The 20,942-nt window shown below is 41.2% G+C and overlaps 1 protein-coding gene across 1 annotated transcript in view; it reads right to left on the reverse strand.

Moving 5' to 3' along the window:
* Nucleotides 1-1,163: 1,163 nt before the first annotated feature.
* Nucleotides 1,164-20,942, reverse strand: part of TEK (TEK receptor tyrosine kinase) — a gene marked incomplete at its 5' end in the record, with an annotated part of 44,457 nt that continues 24,678 nt past the window's right edge. Inside the window, 10 exons of the mRNA XM_064290853.1 lie at nt 1,164-2,277; nt 3,349-3,448; nt 5,663-5,759; nt 6,927-6,967; nt 9,789-9,859; nt 11,904-12,017; nt 12,822-13,012; nt 15,699-15,809; nt 18,236-18,446; nt 20,425-20,579. Of these exons, the coding sequence (XP_064146923.1) occupies nt 2,203-2,277; nt 3,349-3,448; nt 5,663-5,759; nt 6,927-6,967; nt 9,789-9,859; nt 11,904-12,017; nt 12,822-13,012; nt 15,699-15,809; nt 18,236-18,446; nt 20,425-20,579 (1,166 nt within the window). The remainder of the gene's footprint in view (nt 2,278-3,348; nt 3,449-5,662; nt 5,760-6,926; nt 6,968-9,788; nt 9,860-11,903; nt 12,018-12,821; nt 13,013-15,698; nt 15,810-18,235; nt 18,447-20,424; nt 20,580-20,942) is intronic.

Here is a 20,942-nt window from a genome sequence, read left to right on the forward strand (position 1 = left end):
AAGTCCACAAATATTCAATGTTAATGCTACTAACATGCTATAAAATTACAAAGGTTTCTTTCTCAATGATGCAGCTAAGTCACAGGGTAATCAATAGTATGGCCTCAAATGACAGAAGCAGACCTCCTGACAGTTAACTGTGATGATATGTCCTCAGTAAATTTACCTCCAGCCTGTTGCCTTGGTATTTTGAATTTACAATTAAATCTTAATTATCACTGAGCCTGTTTCTTGCTTCTGCAAATACTTCTTGGTCATCTTTCTTCTCATGCACTTGACGTGATATAAATTCATACTTGTATAAGTTTATGTTATTTTAAACAACATATAATCAGGAGGACCAGGCTATTGTGGAAAAAGTGCTATCATGAATTCCAAAGCCATATGCAAAATTTGAGGACATCATCTGCTTTTGTAGACCATCCTTGCTCTTGCTGAATTTTTTTTGCATATTCAAACCACGAGTTGACTAGAGTATTTGCACAACACTTGAGTAAAAGGCAAAAGAACTATTATATATATTTGGGCCTATTATTGATTGTCCTTCATTTGGGTTTCTATTTGATTAAATAAATGTTATACCAGCAGCCTTGCTTTTTTGGTATCTCTGCTTAAATATGCTGCTGTGAATAAGGAGTGTTTAAGATAAATTCTGGCTTCCTGGTCATTGTTTTGGACACATATGTTGGTTAGATGGCAGGAAAATACAACTTCATGCAGCAAGTTGAACCACAATTTAACATAAAACAAGTAAAAGGGATTCCAGTTCTAGGCCCTCAGTTCACATTGTAACACTACCAGAGAGTAGCCTCTTCTGACAGTGTCCAGTGCAAGAAAATGGACTAGACACTAGGATACTTCTAGGAGACATTTCCAATCTTGTGAACTTGACAGACAGTGTCTGGAGGGGTTTACTCACCAACAGCTTTACATGCCTATCACTGACAAATTAGGGGCCGATCATTTAAGGCATTTTTCTTTAAAGTATAATAAAGACATTTAGTAGTATCAGAAGGACATCATGCTTGGTAAAGTAGAGGGTCAGCGAAAAAGAGGAAGACCCTCAATGAGATAAACTGACACAGTGGCTGCAACAATGGGCTCAAGCATAGCAATGATCATGAGGATGGCACAGGACCGGGCAAAGTTTCACTCTGTTGTACACAGGGTCACTGTGAGTCAGAACTGACTCGGCAGTACCTAACAACAACATGAGATACACTGCTAGACCACAAGTGGGTAGGCAAAACATTTATTCACTTACCATATGATCTCAGTGCAACATGATCCTACAGTATAAACAGTAAACTCACAACAGATGAAGGCTAAAACTTTTTACAATGTGCAATACATGCAGGGATTTTAATTTAGTATGATAAATGCCACATGTTTCCCAAATATAACTTCAGGTTTCCTGTTTTTATTATTTCTTAACATACATAAAACAACATTGCCACAGAAACTACAACTAAATCCCATTAATTTATCTATTAAACTTATTTATGCTTCTCTAAGGGTTTTTAGGCTTCTAAGAAATGAGTTTAAGTCTGTTTTTAGATATTAGCATTCTGGACTGGCTTGTGGGCTCTGTAAACACAACGACAAAGTTGCGATATACCCAAATGAATTTGAGCTGGCTTCTACAGGTAAGACAGAAAATTTAGAGATAGGAGAGTTTCTTGTACATCACGTAGACTTTCCAGTCTCTTAAGTGTTAACCTATGGCCTATTGGAATTCATACATTTCCACCCATTTTCTCACCTGTGGTATCAAAATCACTGTTAGGTTTATTAACAATATTTTACTTCTATATAGCAAAACAGTTTATAGCATTCAATATAAAAGTAAATACCAAAATGAGCTAGGACAAGAACGAGTTATGCATTACAGTAATTGTACTCTCACACCTTCTTCATGAGTCCACATTTTTAGAAAAATATATTATTGCATATGAAACCACAAACAGGCATTCTGATTTCTGCACATTCTTACTCCAAACAGTATATACAGTCCTATTAGAGTGTACTACAGATCCACACGGGGGGTTTTGTGGTCAGGGTCCCAGGCATACGGCAATATATATACACCTCTGTCTTCTATATCACATCTCCTAGGCAGCGGCTTGCTTGTTTTCTCAGCATGTATCAAGGGTCTCTCATGTTGGTGAAGGAAACAGATGATATGCTGATGAAGAGTGTCTTCTAGGCTGCTTCCTCAGCAGAGCAGTCGATACCTGCATAGGTGAACTTCTCATAAAGCGTAGTGTTCACATAGGTCTGGAAGAGCAAGAGGGGTTCAGAGATACAGGTTGCCTAGGTACTACCTCTGCCAGGGCCAGCAATAGTCATCCACTGGCTTTTTTAGCTTGTTTCAACTCAAACGCTAGGGACCTGGGTGACACTCTTCTGCCCTTAATTCCTCTACTGCCTACTCTCTTCTTGAAATGCATCCTTAGGCTTCTGCAATTAAAATTTCATCCTCTCCCTTTCCTAAGTCGCTCATCTTCCCTTTCTCTCCGTCTCTTATTGGTTCCTCCTGAAATGTTTCAGTTTTCCAGGGCTCCTTCCTCTGTCCATTTCTCATCTTCTTATCTCCCTGTATGATCTCACCCTTGTTTCTGGTTTAACTATCGCTTGGGTTGTGGTGACTTTCAAAATCTGTTTCCCTAGCCCAGACTTGTCTTTCGAGCCCCCAAATTGGTATAACCAACTAACTACCTTCTAGAAATTTTATAGGGTCCCTGACTTTCCCCATAGCAACCTGTTTAGGCCAGACTCTGGTTTCTACTTGCAATGTGCCCTTGGGCAAGTCACTTTCACATCTCTGAGTCTGTTTCTTCATCTATAAGAGGAGAGGGTCAGGCTATGTGACTGATAAAATCCCTCTGGCTCTAATGGGCTAATTTCCATTAGAGTATGTGACTATGCCTTATGTAGAAATCTTATTTGCCCCCAAAGTGCAACTTCCTCAAAGTTGGGAGCCATATCCTTCTTTATGTCCCCATAATAAACTAAAAACAACCAAACCTCTTGCATTTGAGCGATTCTGACTCATAGTGACCCTATAGGACAGAGTAGAATTGCCCCATAGGGTTTCCAAGGCTGTAATCTTTATGGTAGCAGACTGCTATATCTTTCCCTTGTGGAACACCTGGTGGGTTCAAACTCCAACCTTCTGGTTAGCAGCCAAGTGCTCAGCCACTGCACCACCAGGGCTCCTCCATCTGTATAATACCTAGGACTATGCCCAGAAGATCTTATTTAATTGCATCAACTACATTTAATTAGCTGTAGAGGGCACATAAGGGATTCCAATTAAAAAGCCCCTGCTTTGAACTTTATACTCACCTTTCGTTCTTCTAGCATCCTGTTTAATGACACCAATATCTGAGCAAATGATGGCCTCTCATAAGGCTTCTCTCGCCAGCATTGTCTCATTAGGTCATACCTGCAAAAATAAAGAGTTAAAGGGTTAACTCTATGACTATCCTTCAGTCCTGTGCATGGCTGAGTGCAAAACAGGAAAAAAGAGAATAGAATGTAGCTTGTCAGTTCATGGTCATTAAGCTTAGTCAATCAAAGACAAAAACACGGCACATAGGAAATTTCTATTAGGCCTCCCACCTCCCAATCCAAGTCCTCTTCGCCTCTCAGTAGTTCCAGTGCCTACTCTTGGTACCATTCTCACAGGGTCTTGTTTCAGCTATTCTGATCATTCAGAGAGAACTGAGCTATACATCTAGGGCAGCATTTTCCTTGTAACACTACATCTCTCAAAGTGTAGTGTTTCATTAAAAAAAAAAAAAATGCTCCTTGCTCTGAATAAATTTGTAAAATGCCACCTATTGCATTTTCCTCTTTCCTAAGCATAGTAAAAGCTCTGGAAAATCCTGCCTTTAAAAAAAAAAAAGAACAAAAAAACCCAAAACTTGTTCAACTGGCTTTAACACGAAGCTTCTTAAACTTAGCTGACCACAGAATTCCGTATCATTTATTTATATCTTGCAAGACACTAGTGTTCCATGAAATACAGCTTGGGAAACACTGGTCTAAGGTAGTGCTTTCTCAAATGTGGTCACAATTATGTGTACTATTAAAACGCAGATTCCTGGGACCCAGCCTAGACTTACAGAATCAGAATGTCTGTGAGTGGGGCTCAAGAGTTCAGTATTGAACAAATGCTTCAGGGAAAACTTACATACAGCTAAGGTTGTCAATCATTAGTTCAGGGTGATAGATACCAGAGCTATTTGTACTTTAACAAAAGTTTCTTAATGATTTTCTCACTGTTGAATGAGTCGCAAAAGTTGGAATTTTAGGAACTATGTCCAGTGATGCTCCAGGTATGCCTAGCTTTGCCCAAGACAGTCTAGATTTATGTCTCTTGTGATAAAAAAAAAAAAAAAGATAAAAAAAAAACCCCAGTGCCATCGGTCTAGATTTATGTCTCTCGTGATAGTGACATTATTAATAAAATGCTCTTTCACACTTACAAGTGACCCAGTTTGGAAAATAAATTACTCAACCTATGGGTAAGAGGATAATTTGTGGTAAATTCTTGAGCGCTTCAAACCATGCCAGTAATGAGACTGGCAGTAGCTGGCCACAGACTAAACAAGCGGCCGTCCCAAGGGGCGGAACCTGCTGCCATCTTCAGTAACACAAAGAGTTAACTCCCAGCGTGTATGTAAACTATCCCCTTATTAGGCAAAACAGGAACTAACCTCAGCCTGAACTGAGGAGTACTGGCGACCTTCCCCCCAGAGATGACTTTATTGAAGTCAGAGGCCGAAAAACACACCACCGTCTAAGCTCCCGTGGGCAAAACAGAGCCCCCCTTTGTGGCCCCCCATTTTAGACTGAACAGGCCCAGAAGATCACACCACCCAAAGAACGCCCTCTTAGGTCAAACCAATCAGCAAGCTGGTCTTACCCTGGGGTCCTGGGGACCCCATATCCGATTTACTTTATCCATATAAACCCCTTGGGGTACTGTTCTGGGAGACAACCTGGTGACCCGAGTCGCGGTGTGCTCCTTTACTTGGCCAACTAAATAAAGCTGCTTTTGCTGTCATGTGCTGTGTGTGTCTTCCTAGCCCCACGGCAGACCTGGCAGTGTCAGGTTACAGGAAGACAGATCCTACCATGGCTAGTTTTGGAAATGGAGATATCACCAAAATTAATCATTCTTCCCCCAGGAATATTTCTTACTCCTGAAAAATAACCCTAGCAGAAGCAAGATTCTACAAAGAAATACCATCTCCCACAGTGAGACAGCTCTGAAATCTCCACACCTAGTCAGTCTCAAGATTTTATACATCTATTTATTCATGAATAACTTTATGAATATATTCCAGATCTATTCTTCATTTGTTGCCCTTCCTCATTTCAACCTTTCCAAGAGTCATCATCTTAAATTCCACTTAAATTTCTATGCCTGGAAAGTTATCATCCCCTACCCATTGCATAATGGTCTTGGTAACCCCCTTTTTCTGGCTATTTGGGATCTCAGCGTCTGTGTGTGTTTGTATGTATCAGTGTAATGCATACCTGTATATGTATATGTATATATCAAATGATTCCTTTATTAGAGTCAATCTCCCAGGAGACATGCAGGGGGGTAGGTTAAGATAAAATGGCCCCAGGGTGAGGCCTGACTTACACCTCGTCATCACAGTTTAGGGGCTTCTCCAGTCTGTAGCCCTGGGGCAGCTTCTCATAGAGCTCTGCACACGTCATCCCACAATAGGGTGTGCCACCTGAAAGACAGGAAAAGTGTCACCCTAAGCCCCTCTAGTGCTGAAGGCAGTGGTCTGCCTCCTGCTCAGGGGCTCTGTAGCCAAATGGCTGGAAGAAAGGTGAGGTCTGTCTGGGGGGTGAGCGCCCAGTAAGGTCTTGCCTCCCAGGTCAAACCCACTTACATCAAACCTGGACTTAGGCTACAGACCGCACTAAAATGTGACCATTCCTTTAGTGGAAAGATCCACCACAGGGTTCATTACTGCATTTCATTCTTTTCCATGAGTCTGCCTACACACAGCACATCTATTGTATCAAAGATATTTGTATTTTTTCTAATTGAAAGTCTATAGTTAAATCATGCAACACCTATTTTGTCTACAATATTGTCCAATTTTAATTACAAAAGCAATACAAGTTCACTGTAGAAAATTTTTAAAAATACAAAAATGCATGAAGGAAAAAATATAATAAGTCTTATTTCCTTTCTGTTTAATGCCTTCCAGGTTTTTTTATTTTTTCCATATGTAATATTTATATAACTAGGATCATAGTTTATATGCAATTTTGCTATGTCTTTTTTGGCATGAATATTTTCCCATGCTATTAAATGGCCTTCAAAAGTGTGACTTTTAATAGTTGTCTAATATGCCATCTTAAAAAGTTGTAGAAAAAAGCTCGTTACGCTCTGCTACCTCTTTGCACAAGTAACCAAAAAAAGAAAAAAAACATTACCGTAGAGTCACTTCTGACTCACGGTGACCCTGTGGGACATAGTAGAACTGCCCTGTAGGGTTTCCAAGGCTGTAAATCTTGGTGGAAGCAGACTGCCATATCTTTATCCTACGGGGTGGGTGGTAAGTTTGAACCACCAACTATTCAGTTAGCAGCCAAATGCTTTAACCATGGCGCCACCAGGGCTCCTTTTTGTACAAGTAGGGACAACTAATCTACTGATGAAGTTTATGGCCATCAAGTTGTTAGTATTAAATAGGACATTAGACACAGGGTTTTCAAAAAAAGAGACATGGGGATAAAACACTCATACATGTAAATACGTATCTATTTCCAAGTTGCAGCTGGTGGCACTTACAAGTGGTGCCCTATGGATTTATATAGTGAAGGAGCACTGGACCGGCCCACTCCTTTGCCTAGAGGATCTCTAGTAGGTAAACATAGATACTTACCTAAGCTAACAATCTCCCATAGTAACACACCGTAGGACCAACTGCAGAAGGGACAAGTTCAAAACCAATAATTAGCAAACAGTTTGACCAGTCGACTTTCTACCCAAAAGCCAAGGTAATCAACCCCTTGTCATAAAAAGAAATGTTAAGTATCTGCTTCTAGGCTAGGGCCTTGCACCCAGTGTGGGGTCCTCTCAAACTAATGGAGGGATTGCAACAGAGAAGCAATGTTAGCTTTCCCAGAGCCCCCAACTTACTGCAGGTAGAGAATACAAGTTGGTACTGTGGAAAAAACTCTGAGCCAGGCAGATCTGAATTAAATCTCATCTCTTCAACCTAATAGTTGTGTGACCTTGGATAACTTACTGAGCCACTTGGGGTCTCTTAGCATACTCTTCTGAAAGTGGAGATAACAATTTGTGCCTCAAAGATTTGCAGAAGACTCCATGAGATAACATTTAAAAGAACACAATAATTGCCAGTCCCCTCCCTATCCCCAGGCAGAAGCAAACCCCCCTGGAGAAGTCACCTCAACCCTAGTTTTTCTCCTAAAAATAGGAGGTGGCAAGATAATCTAAGTCACAACCTCAACCTTTCCTTCTACCACCAGCCTGAAATTTATCACTACAGGCTGCCAGCAGAAATGGTCACAACCATTGGGCCTTACCTTCACCCCTCACCAGTCCCCATCACCACACCTAGCTGCCATATTGGGCTGGCCCCCTTATTTAGGTCTTGCACACTGAGGTCAGCCCAGGAAGTAGAGCCACGGGAAGGCCAGTTGCCCCTTCCTCCTCTGGAGCGAAAGAATTCGCAACTTGAAGTCTCCTGCCAATAGGCAAAAGGAAACCCAAAAGCTGCCACCAGTGCTTTTTTTTTTTAATTTTTATTCTGCTTTAACTGAAAGTTTACAAATCAAGTCAGTCTCTCACACAAAAACCCATATACACCTTGCTACACACTCCCAATTACTCTCCCGCTAATGAGACAGCCCGCTCTCTCCTCCACTCTCTCTTTTTGTGTCCATTTCACCAGCTTCTAACCCCCTCCACCCTCTCATCTCCCCTCCAGGCAGGAGATGCCAACATAGTCTCAAGTGTCCACCTGATCCAAGAAGTTCACTCCTCACCAGCATCCCTCTCCAACCCATTGTCCAGTCCAATCCGTGTCTGAAGAGTTGGCTTTGGGAATGGTTCCTGTCCTGGGACAACAGAAGGTCTGGGGCCATGATCACTGGGGTCCTTCTAGTCTCAGTCAGACCATTAAGTCTGACCTTATGAGAATTTGGGGTCTGCATCCCACTGCTCTCCTGCTCCCTCAGGGGTTCTCTGTTGTGCTCCCTGTCAGGGCAGTCATCGGTTGTAGCCGAGCACCATCTAGTTCTTCTGGTCTCAGGATGATGTAGTCTCTGGTTCATGTGGCCCTTTCTGTCTCTTGGGCTTGTAATCACCTTGTGTCCTTGATGTTCTTCATTCTCCTTTGATCCAGGTGGGATGAGACAAATTGATGCACCTTAGATGGCTGCTTGCTAGTGTTTAAGACCCCAGATGCCACTCTTCAAAGTGGGATGCAGAATGTTTTCTTAATAGATTTTATTATGCCAATTGACTTAGATGTCCCCTGAAACCATGGTCCCAGACCCCTGCCCCTGCTACGCTGGCCTTCAAACCATTCAGTTTATTCGGGAGACTTCTTTGCTTTTGGTTTAGTCCAATTGTGCTGACCTCCCCTGTATTGTGTGCTGTCTTTCCCTTCACCTAAAGTAGTTCTTATCTACTATCTAGTTAGTGAATGCCCCTCTCCCACTACCCCTCCCTCCCCCCTCTTATAACCACTAAAGAATATTTTCTTCTCAGTTTAAACTATTTCTCAAGTTCTTATAATAGTGGTCTTATACAATATTTGTCCTTTTGCAACTAATTTCACTCAGCATAATGCCTTCCAGTTTCCTCCATGTTATGAAATCTTTCACAGGTTCCTCACTGTTCTTTATCGATGCGTAGTATTCCATTGTGTGAATATACCATAATTTATTTATCCATTCATCCTTTGATGGGCACCTTGGTTGCTTCCATCTTTTTGCTATTGTAAACAGTGCTGCCATAAACATGGGTGTGCATATATCTGTTCGTGTAAAGGCTCTTATTTCTCTAGGATATATTCCAAGAAGTGGGATTGCTGGACCATATGGTAGTTCTATTTCTAGCTTTTTAAGGAAGCGCCAAATCAATTTCCAAAGTGGTTGTACCATTTGACATTCCCACCAGCAGTGTAGAAGTGTTCCAATCTCTCCGCAGCCTCTTCAACATTTATTATTTTGTGTTTTTTGGATCAATGCCAGCCTCGTTGGAGTGAGATGAAATCTCATTGTAGTTTTGATCTGCATTTCTCTAATGGCTAATGATCGTGAACATTTCCTCATGTATCTGTTAGCTACCTGAATGTCTTCTTTAGTGAAGTGTCTATTCATATCTTTTGCCCATTTTTTAATTGGGTTATTTGTCTTTTTGCAGTTGAGTTTTTGCAGTATCATGTAGATTTTAGAGATCAGGCGCACATCAGAAATGTCATAGCTAAAAACTTTTCCCAGTCTGTAGGTGGTCTTTTTACTTTTTTGGTGAAGTCTTTGGATGAGCATAGGTGTTTGATTTTGAGGAGCTCCCAGTTATTTAGTTTTTCTGCCACCAGTGATTTTTACAACCTGAAAATTGTCTACTCTGTCTTCAATTATTCCCTAGGTCTATTGATTAGCTTTATTCTGCACATATATATATAACGTTCCTGCTTCCCTTTAAACCTCTGTCAAATGCATAGTTTTCTGGGGGGAAGAAGAAGTCCTTCAGTAATCAGAGGCTTACTCACACGTCACTGTTGGTCGTGTATACGCTGTAATTCAGTGACTCGATCGCCATCCAGCGCACAGGGAGCCTTCCCTGCAAAGGACAAAGTGAGGTGTCACTTACTTAGGCAGTACACAGACTCTTCACCAGCCTCTCACCTTGCCTGAAGCTGTGGCTCATGCAAAACTCACAGGGAACTCCATTTGAAATTCTACAGACGTAAGGCATGATCATCTCTGGAACTGTTATTTAGCGGCTGTTCCACCTACAAGTGTGTTTTCAAATTCAAAGACCAGAAAATAGTGTAAGGTAGCCATTCTACCCTCAAGTATTCCATATAGTAGTGTTATATGAATAAATGTGCATATAAATGTGTGTGTATATGGGGTACTCATTCATTTATTAATCTATTCACCTTGAGCTTCTCAGAGGTATTCATATGTTGGAAAAGGTGAGACATGCATAGAAACCCAGAATTAGATTGAAATGTGGGAAAGGCTAATGGGATCACCAAGGTGGAGTGAGGAGATCAACTGTACCTAGAAGAGAAAGGGGAAGCTTTTCCAATGGAGGATCTATAAGATGCATAGTGGTCATCTGATGGATGAGGGAGAAAAGAACATTTCAGTCCCAAAGGTACAGTATGTTTATATATTAATAAAGGCTCAAATAATTTATGGCCAATGCAATTTACATTGTGTTTGGGGGTAGGATCAGACACACACACGCTTCCTCTTTGAGTGCCTGGCCACGACTCCCTGCAGATTGTGCCCCATTTATAAGCTCACTGAGTTCAGGCTGGGCAAAATGAGATCAGGGCCAGGCATTGTGAAGTTTGGCTTCTGAGGTTGATTCCCGTTCAATGGGAATCAATTCTCAGTGGTTTACAGCTCCTCTTCTCCCCACCCCCCCATCCCATACCTCGAAAGATCTCTCCCTCAAAGGGATTTGCCCAAGCCTTCACGATGGCATTTCAGCCCATGAGTGGCCAGTGGGCTGGGGTAAAGCCAGGACTATTTACAGAATTTGAGCCATTCTCAATCCCCTGCTATCGGGAGCAGGCATTCTCCCATACCACCCATCCACAAGACCAGCCCTGCCTTAGATTCCAAAGATCTAAGAGTAGAACTACTCCATAGGGTTTCCAAGGTTATAATCTTTATGGAAGCAGACTGCCATATCTTTCTCCCACGGAGCAGTTGGTGGGTTAATAGCCAAGCACTTTAACCACCGCACCACCAGGGCTCCTTTGAGGAAGGCAAAAGGACCCTCTACCTATACCTTATGAAAACTGGCATAGTCCCAGGAACACTGAACCCACGTAATGTTCACCAGGCCTAGAAGACAGACAGCCATTGTGCTGGAGTAGACCTACCAGACACCCGAGGCCCCGCAGTCTGTCTGGCCTCTGCCCACCACTCAGGGAAAGCACAGGGTGGTGGCTTGTGGTTAGACGCACTACATATCCAGGGAGGTGGCATTTCCTCGGCTTCACAATTCCAGGGTAAGCCCCCAAAGCAAAATGAGTCCAGCTTCCCTGTTCCTCTAAGACTATATGGTTAGTTCTCCAGGGATTTTGTACTTGAAGATAAAATATTACTGTTTTGGAGAGTGAGTATCAATAGATGAAAGTGGATTTGATTGGGGCCTAAAGAATGAATGGGGAACTTTTGGCAAAGAGGGAAATGTTATGTGGGCCTGTAGAAGTTACCAATGGCTCTTTAGTGCTTCCTTGTGATTTAGGAACCTCATTAATTTATTTCCTTGATTAATGTTAATCATGTTTTTTTTCTTCCTATGTTCTCTGGACATAAAAGGGGATTGTGGGAGCCCCTCAGAGGTTTCTGAGTGAGAGGCCCAGGGGTCTGGACTGGACGCAGACCCAAGACCCTGTACCACTAACACTGGCATGTTAAATTACTTGACCAAACAGGACAGTGCCTTCTTCACTGGTAATGTGGACCCTCCAGGCATTCCAGGGACCACAACTTAGAAAGATTGTTTGCTGGCCAGGGCGATATCTGCTGGAATCCATGTCAGATGCCTCCATCACTGTGGAACGCCATCTTGTAAGAGAAACAATACCCAGAGGGGGAGAAGTGCCTTGGAAAGGACGTCGTTTATGTTCTGAACTTACCATCGTCTTTTTCACGTACACTTCTTGACCTCTGGACAATCCAAAATCAGCTATTTTGGCTACATAGTTTTCACCGACTAAAATGTTCCTGGCAGCCAGATCTCTGTGAATAAACTGAAATTTAAAAAAATAATAATTATAATTTATCTTCAGCATAATACTTGCTTTTTTCACATTATTTTGTTAGCTCAAAGCTCTGGGGACAAGAACTTAGGGGAAATAAGAGAAAAGAACATGAAAAGAAGTTTTAAAAAGTCACCAGAAATCAATTCCCTTAAAGTTCCTCCACAAAATTCTCAGTTGTGAATTCCACCAAAAGATACACTACATCCTGGGAGAAGCGTGTCAGAAAACAAAAATTAAAAACAGACCACTAAATCTTCTGCTTGCAATTTAACGCCTCCGTGATCATACATTATTTAGAGCCAGACCAAGCTAACATACGTAAGGCACCTCATGAAATACATATTGGATGAAATTCACTAGAGAAATATGTATTGACAGAAATGGGCATGAATTTCTATAAATATAGATGGAATATGAACAAAGAGATTAAAATTAGGGAGATTGTTCACATGATTTTTATGTAAACCTACAACTGCTATAAAAAATAAAGTCTATTAAAAAGTTTTTTTTTTTTTTTTTAGTTGGGAGATTGAAGGAAAGCATTAAGAAGAGACCAAAAACAAAAGAAAACAAAAACATTGCCGTCAAGTCAATTTCAACTCACAGTGACCCTATAGGACAGAGTAGAACTGCCCTACAGGGTTTTCAAGGAGCGACTGGTGGATTCAAACTGCCAAACTTTTGGTTAGCAGCCAAGCTGTTAACCACTGCACCACCAGAGCTAAATAAACTCTGATTACAGACAGACCTCTCCAGAGGAAAGATGTCCAAAGCAAGGTTCTCTGAACACACCTGTTTTTGGCTCAGGTAGTCCATACCCCGGGCTACATCTGCTGCAAAATGAAGAAGCTGCTGGGAGGACAGCGTGGAAGCAGTGCTGTTGGCGATGGCAAATGCAGGGTCAGTCTCCAGCACTCGGCTCTTGCGCAGGAAGTCCAGGAGGTTTCCATGGGGGGCATACTCGATGGCCAGGTACAAGTAGCCTGTGGGGAAAGGAAGAGGGCATCACCTTACGAGTGGCCTAAACAGCTGTGAATTTGTTGAGATGTGTTGCAGCCCTTGGGAATTGACTTTAAACTCCATTTTACCGAAAAGATATACATCTGGTGGTACCAACCTCAGTAACACTGGGAGATAGGAGGAAGAGAAGTGGCATCCTCCTGCAATACTCAAAGGAACCCGCACTTAAACTCTGGTTTCCCTCTTTCCCACTCCCCCTCCAAAATATGGACTAACAGAGTAGGCTTCCTGAAATCCTTTGCCTACTCAGAAATAGTGTTGTTACTGTTGAATCAGCTCTGGCTCATGGCGACCCTATGTATATCAGAGTAGAACTGTGCTGCATTGGGTTTTCAATGGCTGATTTTTCAGAACTAGATTTCAGAGCCTTTATTCCAAGGTGCCTCTGGGTGGACTTGAACCTCCAACCTTTCTATTATCTGTGGAGCATGCTAACCACTCGCACCACTGAAGGATGGTAATAATCCCATTGTGTCGAGTCAATTCTAACTCATTGCAACCCTATAGGACAGAGTAGAACTGCCCCTCAGGGTTTCCAAGTCTATAATCTTTACAGAAGCAGACTGCCACACCTTTCTTGGGTGTAGTGGCTGGGTTCAAACTGCCAATCTTTTGGTTGGCACTGGAGCACTTAACCACTTTGCCACCAGGGCTCCTTTCAGTAAAAATAGTAGAATAAAATTACTGATATAAATGTGCTTTCTCACTTTTTTAATCATTAAAAGAAGATCTAGGATCCCCTTCTCCATGTCACCTTTTATCTTCAATATTGTTTGAGAACCTAACATAGGCCAGGTGTGTTATTCCTGTTTATCTCTAGCTTTTCTTGAGGTTATTAAAAAAAAAAAATATTAAGTTAATGACTAAACACAGCCCTGGTGGTGCAGTGGTTAAGAGCTTGGCTGCTAACCAAAAGATTGGCAGTTCAAATCCACCAGCCACCCCTTGAAAACCCCATGGGTCAGTTCTACTCTGTTCTGTAGGGTCGCTATGAGTCAGAATCGAGTTGATGGCAAAGGGTTTTGTTTGGTTAGTTTAATGGCTAAACACAGCAATAGGACCTACAGTGGATGGCTCTCTCTCCTGTCTTTTATTCCTCCTCCAAAATCCATACTAATTCACCATATTGCTGACTAAACTGTTGGCCAGTGGCATCTAGTTTCAGAAATTGCATTTTGCTTAAAGGAACCAGAAAACTCAAGTATTCAGGCAAAAATAAAACAGCACTTCCTAAAAAAAGTTATGATCCAGTTGTCTTATTTTTATTCCAAATTGTTCACTTCTTTGGACATTATAAAAAGTAATTTGTTTTGATAAATGCATTCATCTCCGGAGGTAATGAAAAGTAATGGGTTTTACTATCTTTCAAATGAGGATTTTTGTGGTAAATCATTTTTTGTTTAAAATGTTGAATGAATTTGAACTTTAAACATATTCTAAGAAGTTGAAATTCTGACCAAAAAAAAAAAATCTTAGCATTATCCTGTTTTATCATAGGAGACATATTCTACCAGTATAAACGTGTGTTCTCACTTCTTTTACTGAATTATAAATTTCAAGAATCAACCAATTATGTGCTAATGAATTGACGGAGCAAAATTTTAAAATATATATATTTTCTGTTGATGGTTTTTTGTTTTGTTAACTTTCATTTACTGCTGTCCCACACTGGTTACTATTTTCAGGAAATAGCTCAAAAATAAATGTCATTGCCTCATTATTTAACCTAAGGGACATGATCTGACTTTCATAATTACACTTTTATTGGATCACAGAAGATATATTGTTCAAAGAGTTTCAAACACCAGTATTTTTAGTTTAATAATTTGAGGAAAAGGAAGTACTCCCTTTTCTTTTGTTGGTCTTTGTGCTGCAAAGTCAACAAGAGCTTGTCAAGTCTGTAAATAATTATTGCATGGAGCTTTTTTTTTGTGGGACCAAACTTTTCCATGAGAAATTAAGTTTAAGTATAGATTCAGAACTGCAATCAGAGGTAAGCCCACAGAAGATTTTTTGTTGTTACCTACTCATCTGTAGTTAATTACACACATTACAATTGGAAGTACTCAATAAATATTTAAATTAATAATGTAAATTTAACCTTCAGAGTGTGTGCTATGTAGGATAGTTGTAAAGCTCCAATATAACTGTACATGAAAACAGTTTGGATCAAAACAAAGCACTCAGATACAAGCTTATTATTACCTTTAACCTGAGCATCATTGGGGTACTGCCACGTTACAATGGATTGTTGGCTTTCAAGGATTTAACATTCAGAATACCAGGGTTTGGAGAAAAGATTGAAAGGCAATTAGGAAGAACCATTGCATTTAGCTCTTTCTGGTAGTGAAGTTTCACCCACTCTGCACTAGTAGTAATAGCTGAGGAAATCTGTATTGGCAAGGATGGGTGTGGGTATGGACTGTAAACAGCTTTGGGAAATCATAGCCAAAAGAGTCAGCCTTGCTATCTCCAGAAAGACGCCAAACTTTGCAAAAAGTTGTAAATGGGACTGGACATTCAGATTGAAACTGCAACTTAACAAAAAAAAAAAAGGGTGACAGTCAAGATTATTATCTTTCCTAAATTCAATTTGGAATGTGCCTTAAAAAAGAATCTGTCTGGAGAGACAGGAAAAGAGCATCTAACCTCGATGTTCACATGCTCCCAAGAGATTGATGATGTTCGGATGATGTCCAAGTTTACAAAGAACTTCAAGTTCCCCTGCGAAGTCCCTGTGATCATCTTTGGAGGCATATTCTGGAAGAAAATCAAGGATTGTGAACACTCTCTGAACACCTCTTCAGAATCAACTGTCTCTTTCTTCTCTCCAGGACCTTCAGGTGCCCTCAGTCACCATCAGGTCTGGAAAATAGTACACAAGTTAAAGAGATTACTCTATAGCAGGATTTCTCAACCTTTACACTATGGACATTTTGGGGGCTGTTTTGTGCATCGTAGGATATTTAGCAGCAACCTTGACTTCTACCCACTAGATGCCAATAGCCTAAACAAAAATGTCTCCAGACATTGCCAAATGTCCCCTGGGGGCAATATTACCCCTGGTTGAGGACCACTGCTCTAAAGTTATCTTGCTGAAGCTCTCGTATACTCAGAAAAAATGACTTGATAGAGGTGAGGCTGCCTCAACTTTTATTCTTTTATAGTTCCCTCAGCTAAATCAGCTATCCATAGATAAATACGCTGCAAAATAGCACCAAAGCGAGCAGTGAAACATCACCAATAATGCATGCTTCTGGCTGTATATAATGATTTTAATTTACTTTTTTCACAAAATACTCGCTAAACAAATTAAACTCCAATGACATTTTTTTCTAGAAGTTGCTTGGTGGTCAGAAAACTGAGTTGCATTTATTTCTATTCTTTTCATCCTGTCTCACCATTAGCACTTTCACCAGAGAGAACCACCAGGTACCAGGCTAAAGAGGAGGCTCTTTGGTTGCTATACAAACTGGCTGGTCAACTCTGAGTTGGTAACAGTTTGCTATTATTGTTTTTAGAAAATAACATGGTGGGTGTGTGGTGGTAGTGTGGTGCTGGCCACCATGTGCTGCATGAATGTGCTTGGAGATGATGGGAATGGATGTCTCTTACGGCCTTAATGGTACCAGTAATACTGACTACTAGGCATCCAAATCCAGTACCCTATTTGTAGGAAGAGAGTCTCACTTTTTCTCTAGCCCTGAGGGTTAATGCCTTGAGAACACCTTAAAAGTGAAATTCTTTATAAGGAGGTTGCCCCCTTAGTTCAGTAACTACCCTCCTTTGGATGGATCATCTTGCCTGCAGAATTTTCTGCCCTGGTGCCCTATTAAGCAATGTCACCTCTCTTCATCAGTCTCAGGTCAGATCTCAGTCAAAACCCAATCTTACCAGGTTCTGTACCCTCTCTCTTCTCACTCTCCTCACTGATCCTCTGAACTCCTGGGACTAAGTTACTAAAACAGAAAAGGGATTTTCTAGCTGCTAAGCAAGGTATCTTTTTTTTTTTTTTTCTTTTTGAGGGGGTGGGAACTTATTACTATCTCTAAACATAGATGATATTGTTTGTTTTCTGATGTGGTCTTACAATGAAGAAAGCAGAGATCATTTAATAGAATTTAGGACTAATTCTCGTCTTTGGCTCTATATGAAGGTGAAATAAGAGGAAAACTCATTGGTGAGCTTAGAGAGCCCTTAACATGGAGCTACACAATACTATCAGTTAATAGCATCCCTGCTCTCATATACTTTTCCAAGCCTGTATGCCGTAAAACCAAGAGTGCAGCTTTGCAATTGAGCCAGCAGCACCTGGTGCCCTGGCATGCTCACATGAACAAATGGTTGCTTTGACTCCATGCATAAACTGCTATTTCCCACAGAAGAAATGGCGGCTAGTGTTGCCAGTGAACTGGTAATTCTGCTTTCTTAGAAGACATTTATTATCATAACTTTTTAAGTGGATAGGTACCAAGCTATCTTGAGACGAAAACAGCTGCCGAAGACTTAGTTCTTATCATCGTAGATCAGTGGTTTTCAAACTTGAGTATACAGAAGAGTCACTGGGAAAGCTCTTTCAGAACATACATTCTCATGTGCCACGCCCAGAAATTCTGATGTAGTAGATAGATCTTGGGCCGGGGAAAACCCAAGTGGATGCATTTCTACTCATCATACCCAGGAGATTTTGATACAGATGCCCATTATGAAGGCAGTGGGTCCTGCCATCCGTATCACTCGGAAACTTACTAGAAATGTAAACTTTCAGGCCTTACCCCAGATTTGCTGCATCAGAAATTCTGGAGTGGAGCCCAGCAGTCTGTTTTCTAACAAGTGCTCCAGGGGATTGTGATGCACACTCAATCTTGAGAACTACTACATTAAGGGAAACAATGATGCTCCCAGTAAATTAGCAGTGTCTGACTATAATCTGAATCTATAATCTCACATCCGTGGAGTCAAGACAGTGGTGTTTCAAGGCCCCTGTCTTCATGTTTATATCCTGACCTTACCACAGGCTTGGACTCAAAGAAACACCACCTTTAGTTGCTCATAAGAGCTCTATCTGACATCATGCCAATTTTTTTTGTTTAAAGACTGTAAGGCCATAGAGGAAAGGTTCAACAGGAAGTCAAGTTTGCTCCCCACCCTAGTGCAATGCTGACATGATATGGCCAAGCACTGACCTTTCATCCTCTTGATGGCAGCGTCCATCCGTAGCCCATCCTTCTTGATACGTGCCTTCAGAACCTGGCCAAAATTCCCCTCCCCAATCACATCTTGAAATTTGATGTCATTCCAGTCAAGGACTGGATAAATTGTAGGATCCGGGTTGTTTTTGGCCTTCCTGTTCAGGGCCAGAGTTCCTGAGTTGAACTGCACAGCTGGTTCTTCCCTCTGGAAGAATAATTTTTTCATGGTTTTGTGTCAGGGTTTTTCATAATTCCAAGGTGTATAATAGTTCCTGGTTTGTATCCACATCAGGTGAAAGAAGAAATAGTATCTAATTCTAGAGTAGAGATGGCAAGTAGGTTTCATCTTACAAGCCCTCTGATGAACTGGTGGTGGCTACCTACTGAGCTGCATGGGCACAATTCTAAGTCTCAGTGGGAAAACATGCCATGATTGATTAGCAATGTCTGCAACAGCCATGGTGTTTTCAATCGTTTCATATGCATGTGAAAGCTGGACAATGAGTAAAGAAGACAGAAGAAGAATTAATGCCAAACTATGGTGTTGGCAAAGAACACTGAATAACTATGGACTGCCAGAAGAATGAACAAATCTGTCTTGGAAGAAGTACAACCAGAATGCTCCTTGGAAGCAACGATCGCAAGATTTCGTCTCACATACTATGGACGTGTTATCAGGAGGGACCAGTCCCTGGAAAGAGACTTCATGCTTGGTAAAGTAGAGGGTCAGCAAAAAAGAGGGAGACCCTCAATGAGATGGATTGACACAGTGGCTGCAACAATGGGCTCAAGCATAACAATAATTGTGAGGATGGCTCAGGACCAGGCAGTGTTTCATTCTGTTGTATATAGGATCGCTACGAGATGGAACTGACTTGACGGTGCCTAACAACAACAACATGCTATGTCTTTGCTACCCTTGAGTTAGTCATACTCGAATGCTCTACTATGCTGTGGAATGAGCCAGTGTTCAGTTCTAGTTTGGCAAAGAATTTGGAGGTCCTATCTGGGTTTTTTTTTTTTTTTTTAATCTGGGGCAGGTGCGAGAAATGCCTAAGTGAGAGCTTTCCTAGCTTCACCCTAGTCTATTATTGGCTTTCTCTTCCTTCTCTTCTTTCTCTTCTCTCTTTCTCCCTCCTACTAAAGCTTAGAATCTTTCAAGCCCACTCTGGAGCACACCCTGGTCCCAGAATGACTGGTACTTATAGCAAAGCCCAACACAGCATCTTCTTTTTTCCTGAGTTCAAACGGTTGCTGACAGAGTCATGACAAAGCACCAATGCTATGACAAGCTCCAGCGCTCCAACCTACTTGCCAGCCCTTCCTCTCCAATGGCAGCCCAAGTTGAGCCAGCTCTGGCATGATGTCAGAAAATGAAGCTCCCCTGAAAGGAACCTGGGGACTCATGTGCACATGAAGGTATACCTCATTTGAAACGTGTAATTGCACTCAATATTTTACATACAGAATTGAAGTTGGGTATGAATTAATGTTCCACACACTAGAGGAGTACTCAGGATGTAGTATACAAAAAGGACTCAGGTAGGGTGTCTATTGGTAAGGTATGATTTTGTAGACCTTTGCTTCTGTTTAAAATTCGTAGATGAAAGAATGAGGCAGCGTGAAGGGCCATGAACAATGACTGCAGACTGAAGGTGTACATAGGAATGGGGGATAAACATGTATGTATAATTCGTATATACATGAGGGATGATAGGATTGAAGAAGATAATCAAATAGGACATGGGAACTAGAAATAGGAAAACGTGTGGAAAACTTGGCTAGTACAATACATCATTACCTATCAAACTGAAGGTCTAGTTACATTTCTAGATTTCTATGCCAAAAATGTTTAATTCATTCTATTGCAAGATTATTTTCTTTGATGACTTATCACTAGGATGGTCTAGATCTCATTTTGTCTGGGACAGTCCTATTTCAGGCCTGATTTCCTGAATAATTACTAAGAGTACCCTTCTGACCTTCAAAAGTGTCCCAGTTTGAACAAAAGATTATATAGTCATGTTATTTATCTCCCATTTCATGATGAAAGCCAAAGAGAAAATGAGACTTGCCTAAGGGAAACATTTATTTTGCAAGCGAATTTTGGTCCACTCATCAAATGAAGGTTCTGCATATGTGTGAACTTGTACTTATTAACTAGTAAGAAGATGAGACACTACCACGTTTTGGAAGGCTTGGGCCATTCTCCTTTGGACATTTGCCCTCTTCAATTGCAACATGATCAGAAAGGTCAACAGCACCGTCAGGCAGGTCATTCCAGCTGAGCCAAGGATGGCTATAAGCAGCATCTTCCCACCTCCAAGGTTCGTTCCGACTGTGCGGGAGAACAGACGTAAAGCAGTAGGATTAGTTTAGGGAGAGACAGGCCAAGACCATTGTTGAAGACATAGCGTAATATGAATGACATGACAGCCTTAGCCCTGCCACTATTGCTATGTGACCTTGGGATACTCGTTTATTTTCTGAACCTCAGTGGAGATGAGTCTGACTCAGAGGATTGTTATAAGGTCTAACGAAATACATGTGCAAACCTCTTTGTAAACGCCAACATGCTAATTATCAGTTGCCATTTGCTCAAGTTTACTCCCAAGTAGAGAGGCTCCAGCAGAGGAACATTACTGAATAATATTAAGGATAATTAATCAAATGTATAACTTTGGGAAAATACACATTGGAG

The sequence above is a fragment of the Loxodonta africana genome, chromosome 9 (genome assembly GCF_030014295.1).
Source record: "Loxodonta africana isolate mLoxAfr1 chromosome 9, mLoxAfr1.hap2, whole genome shotgun sequence".
NCBI lineage: Eukaryota > Metazoa > Chordata > Mammalia > Proboscidea > Elephantidae > Loxodonta > Loxodonta africana.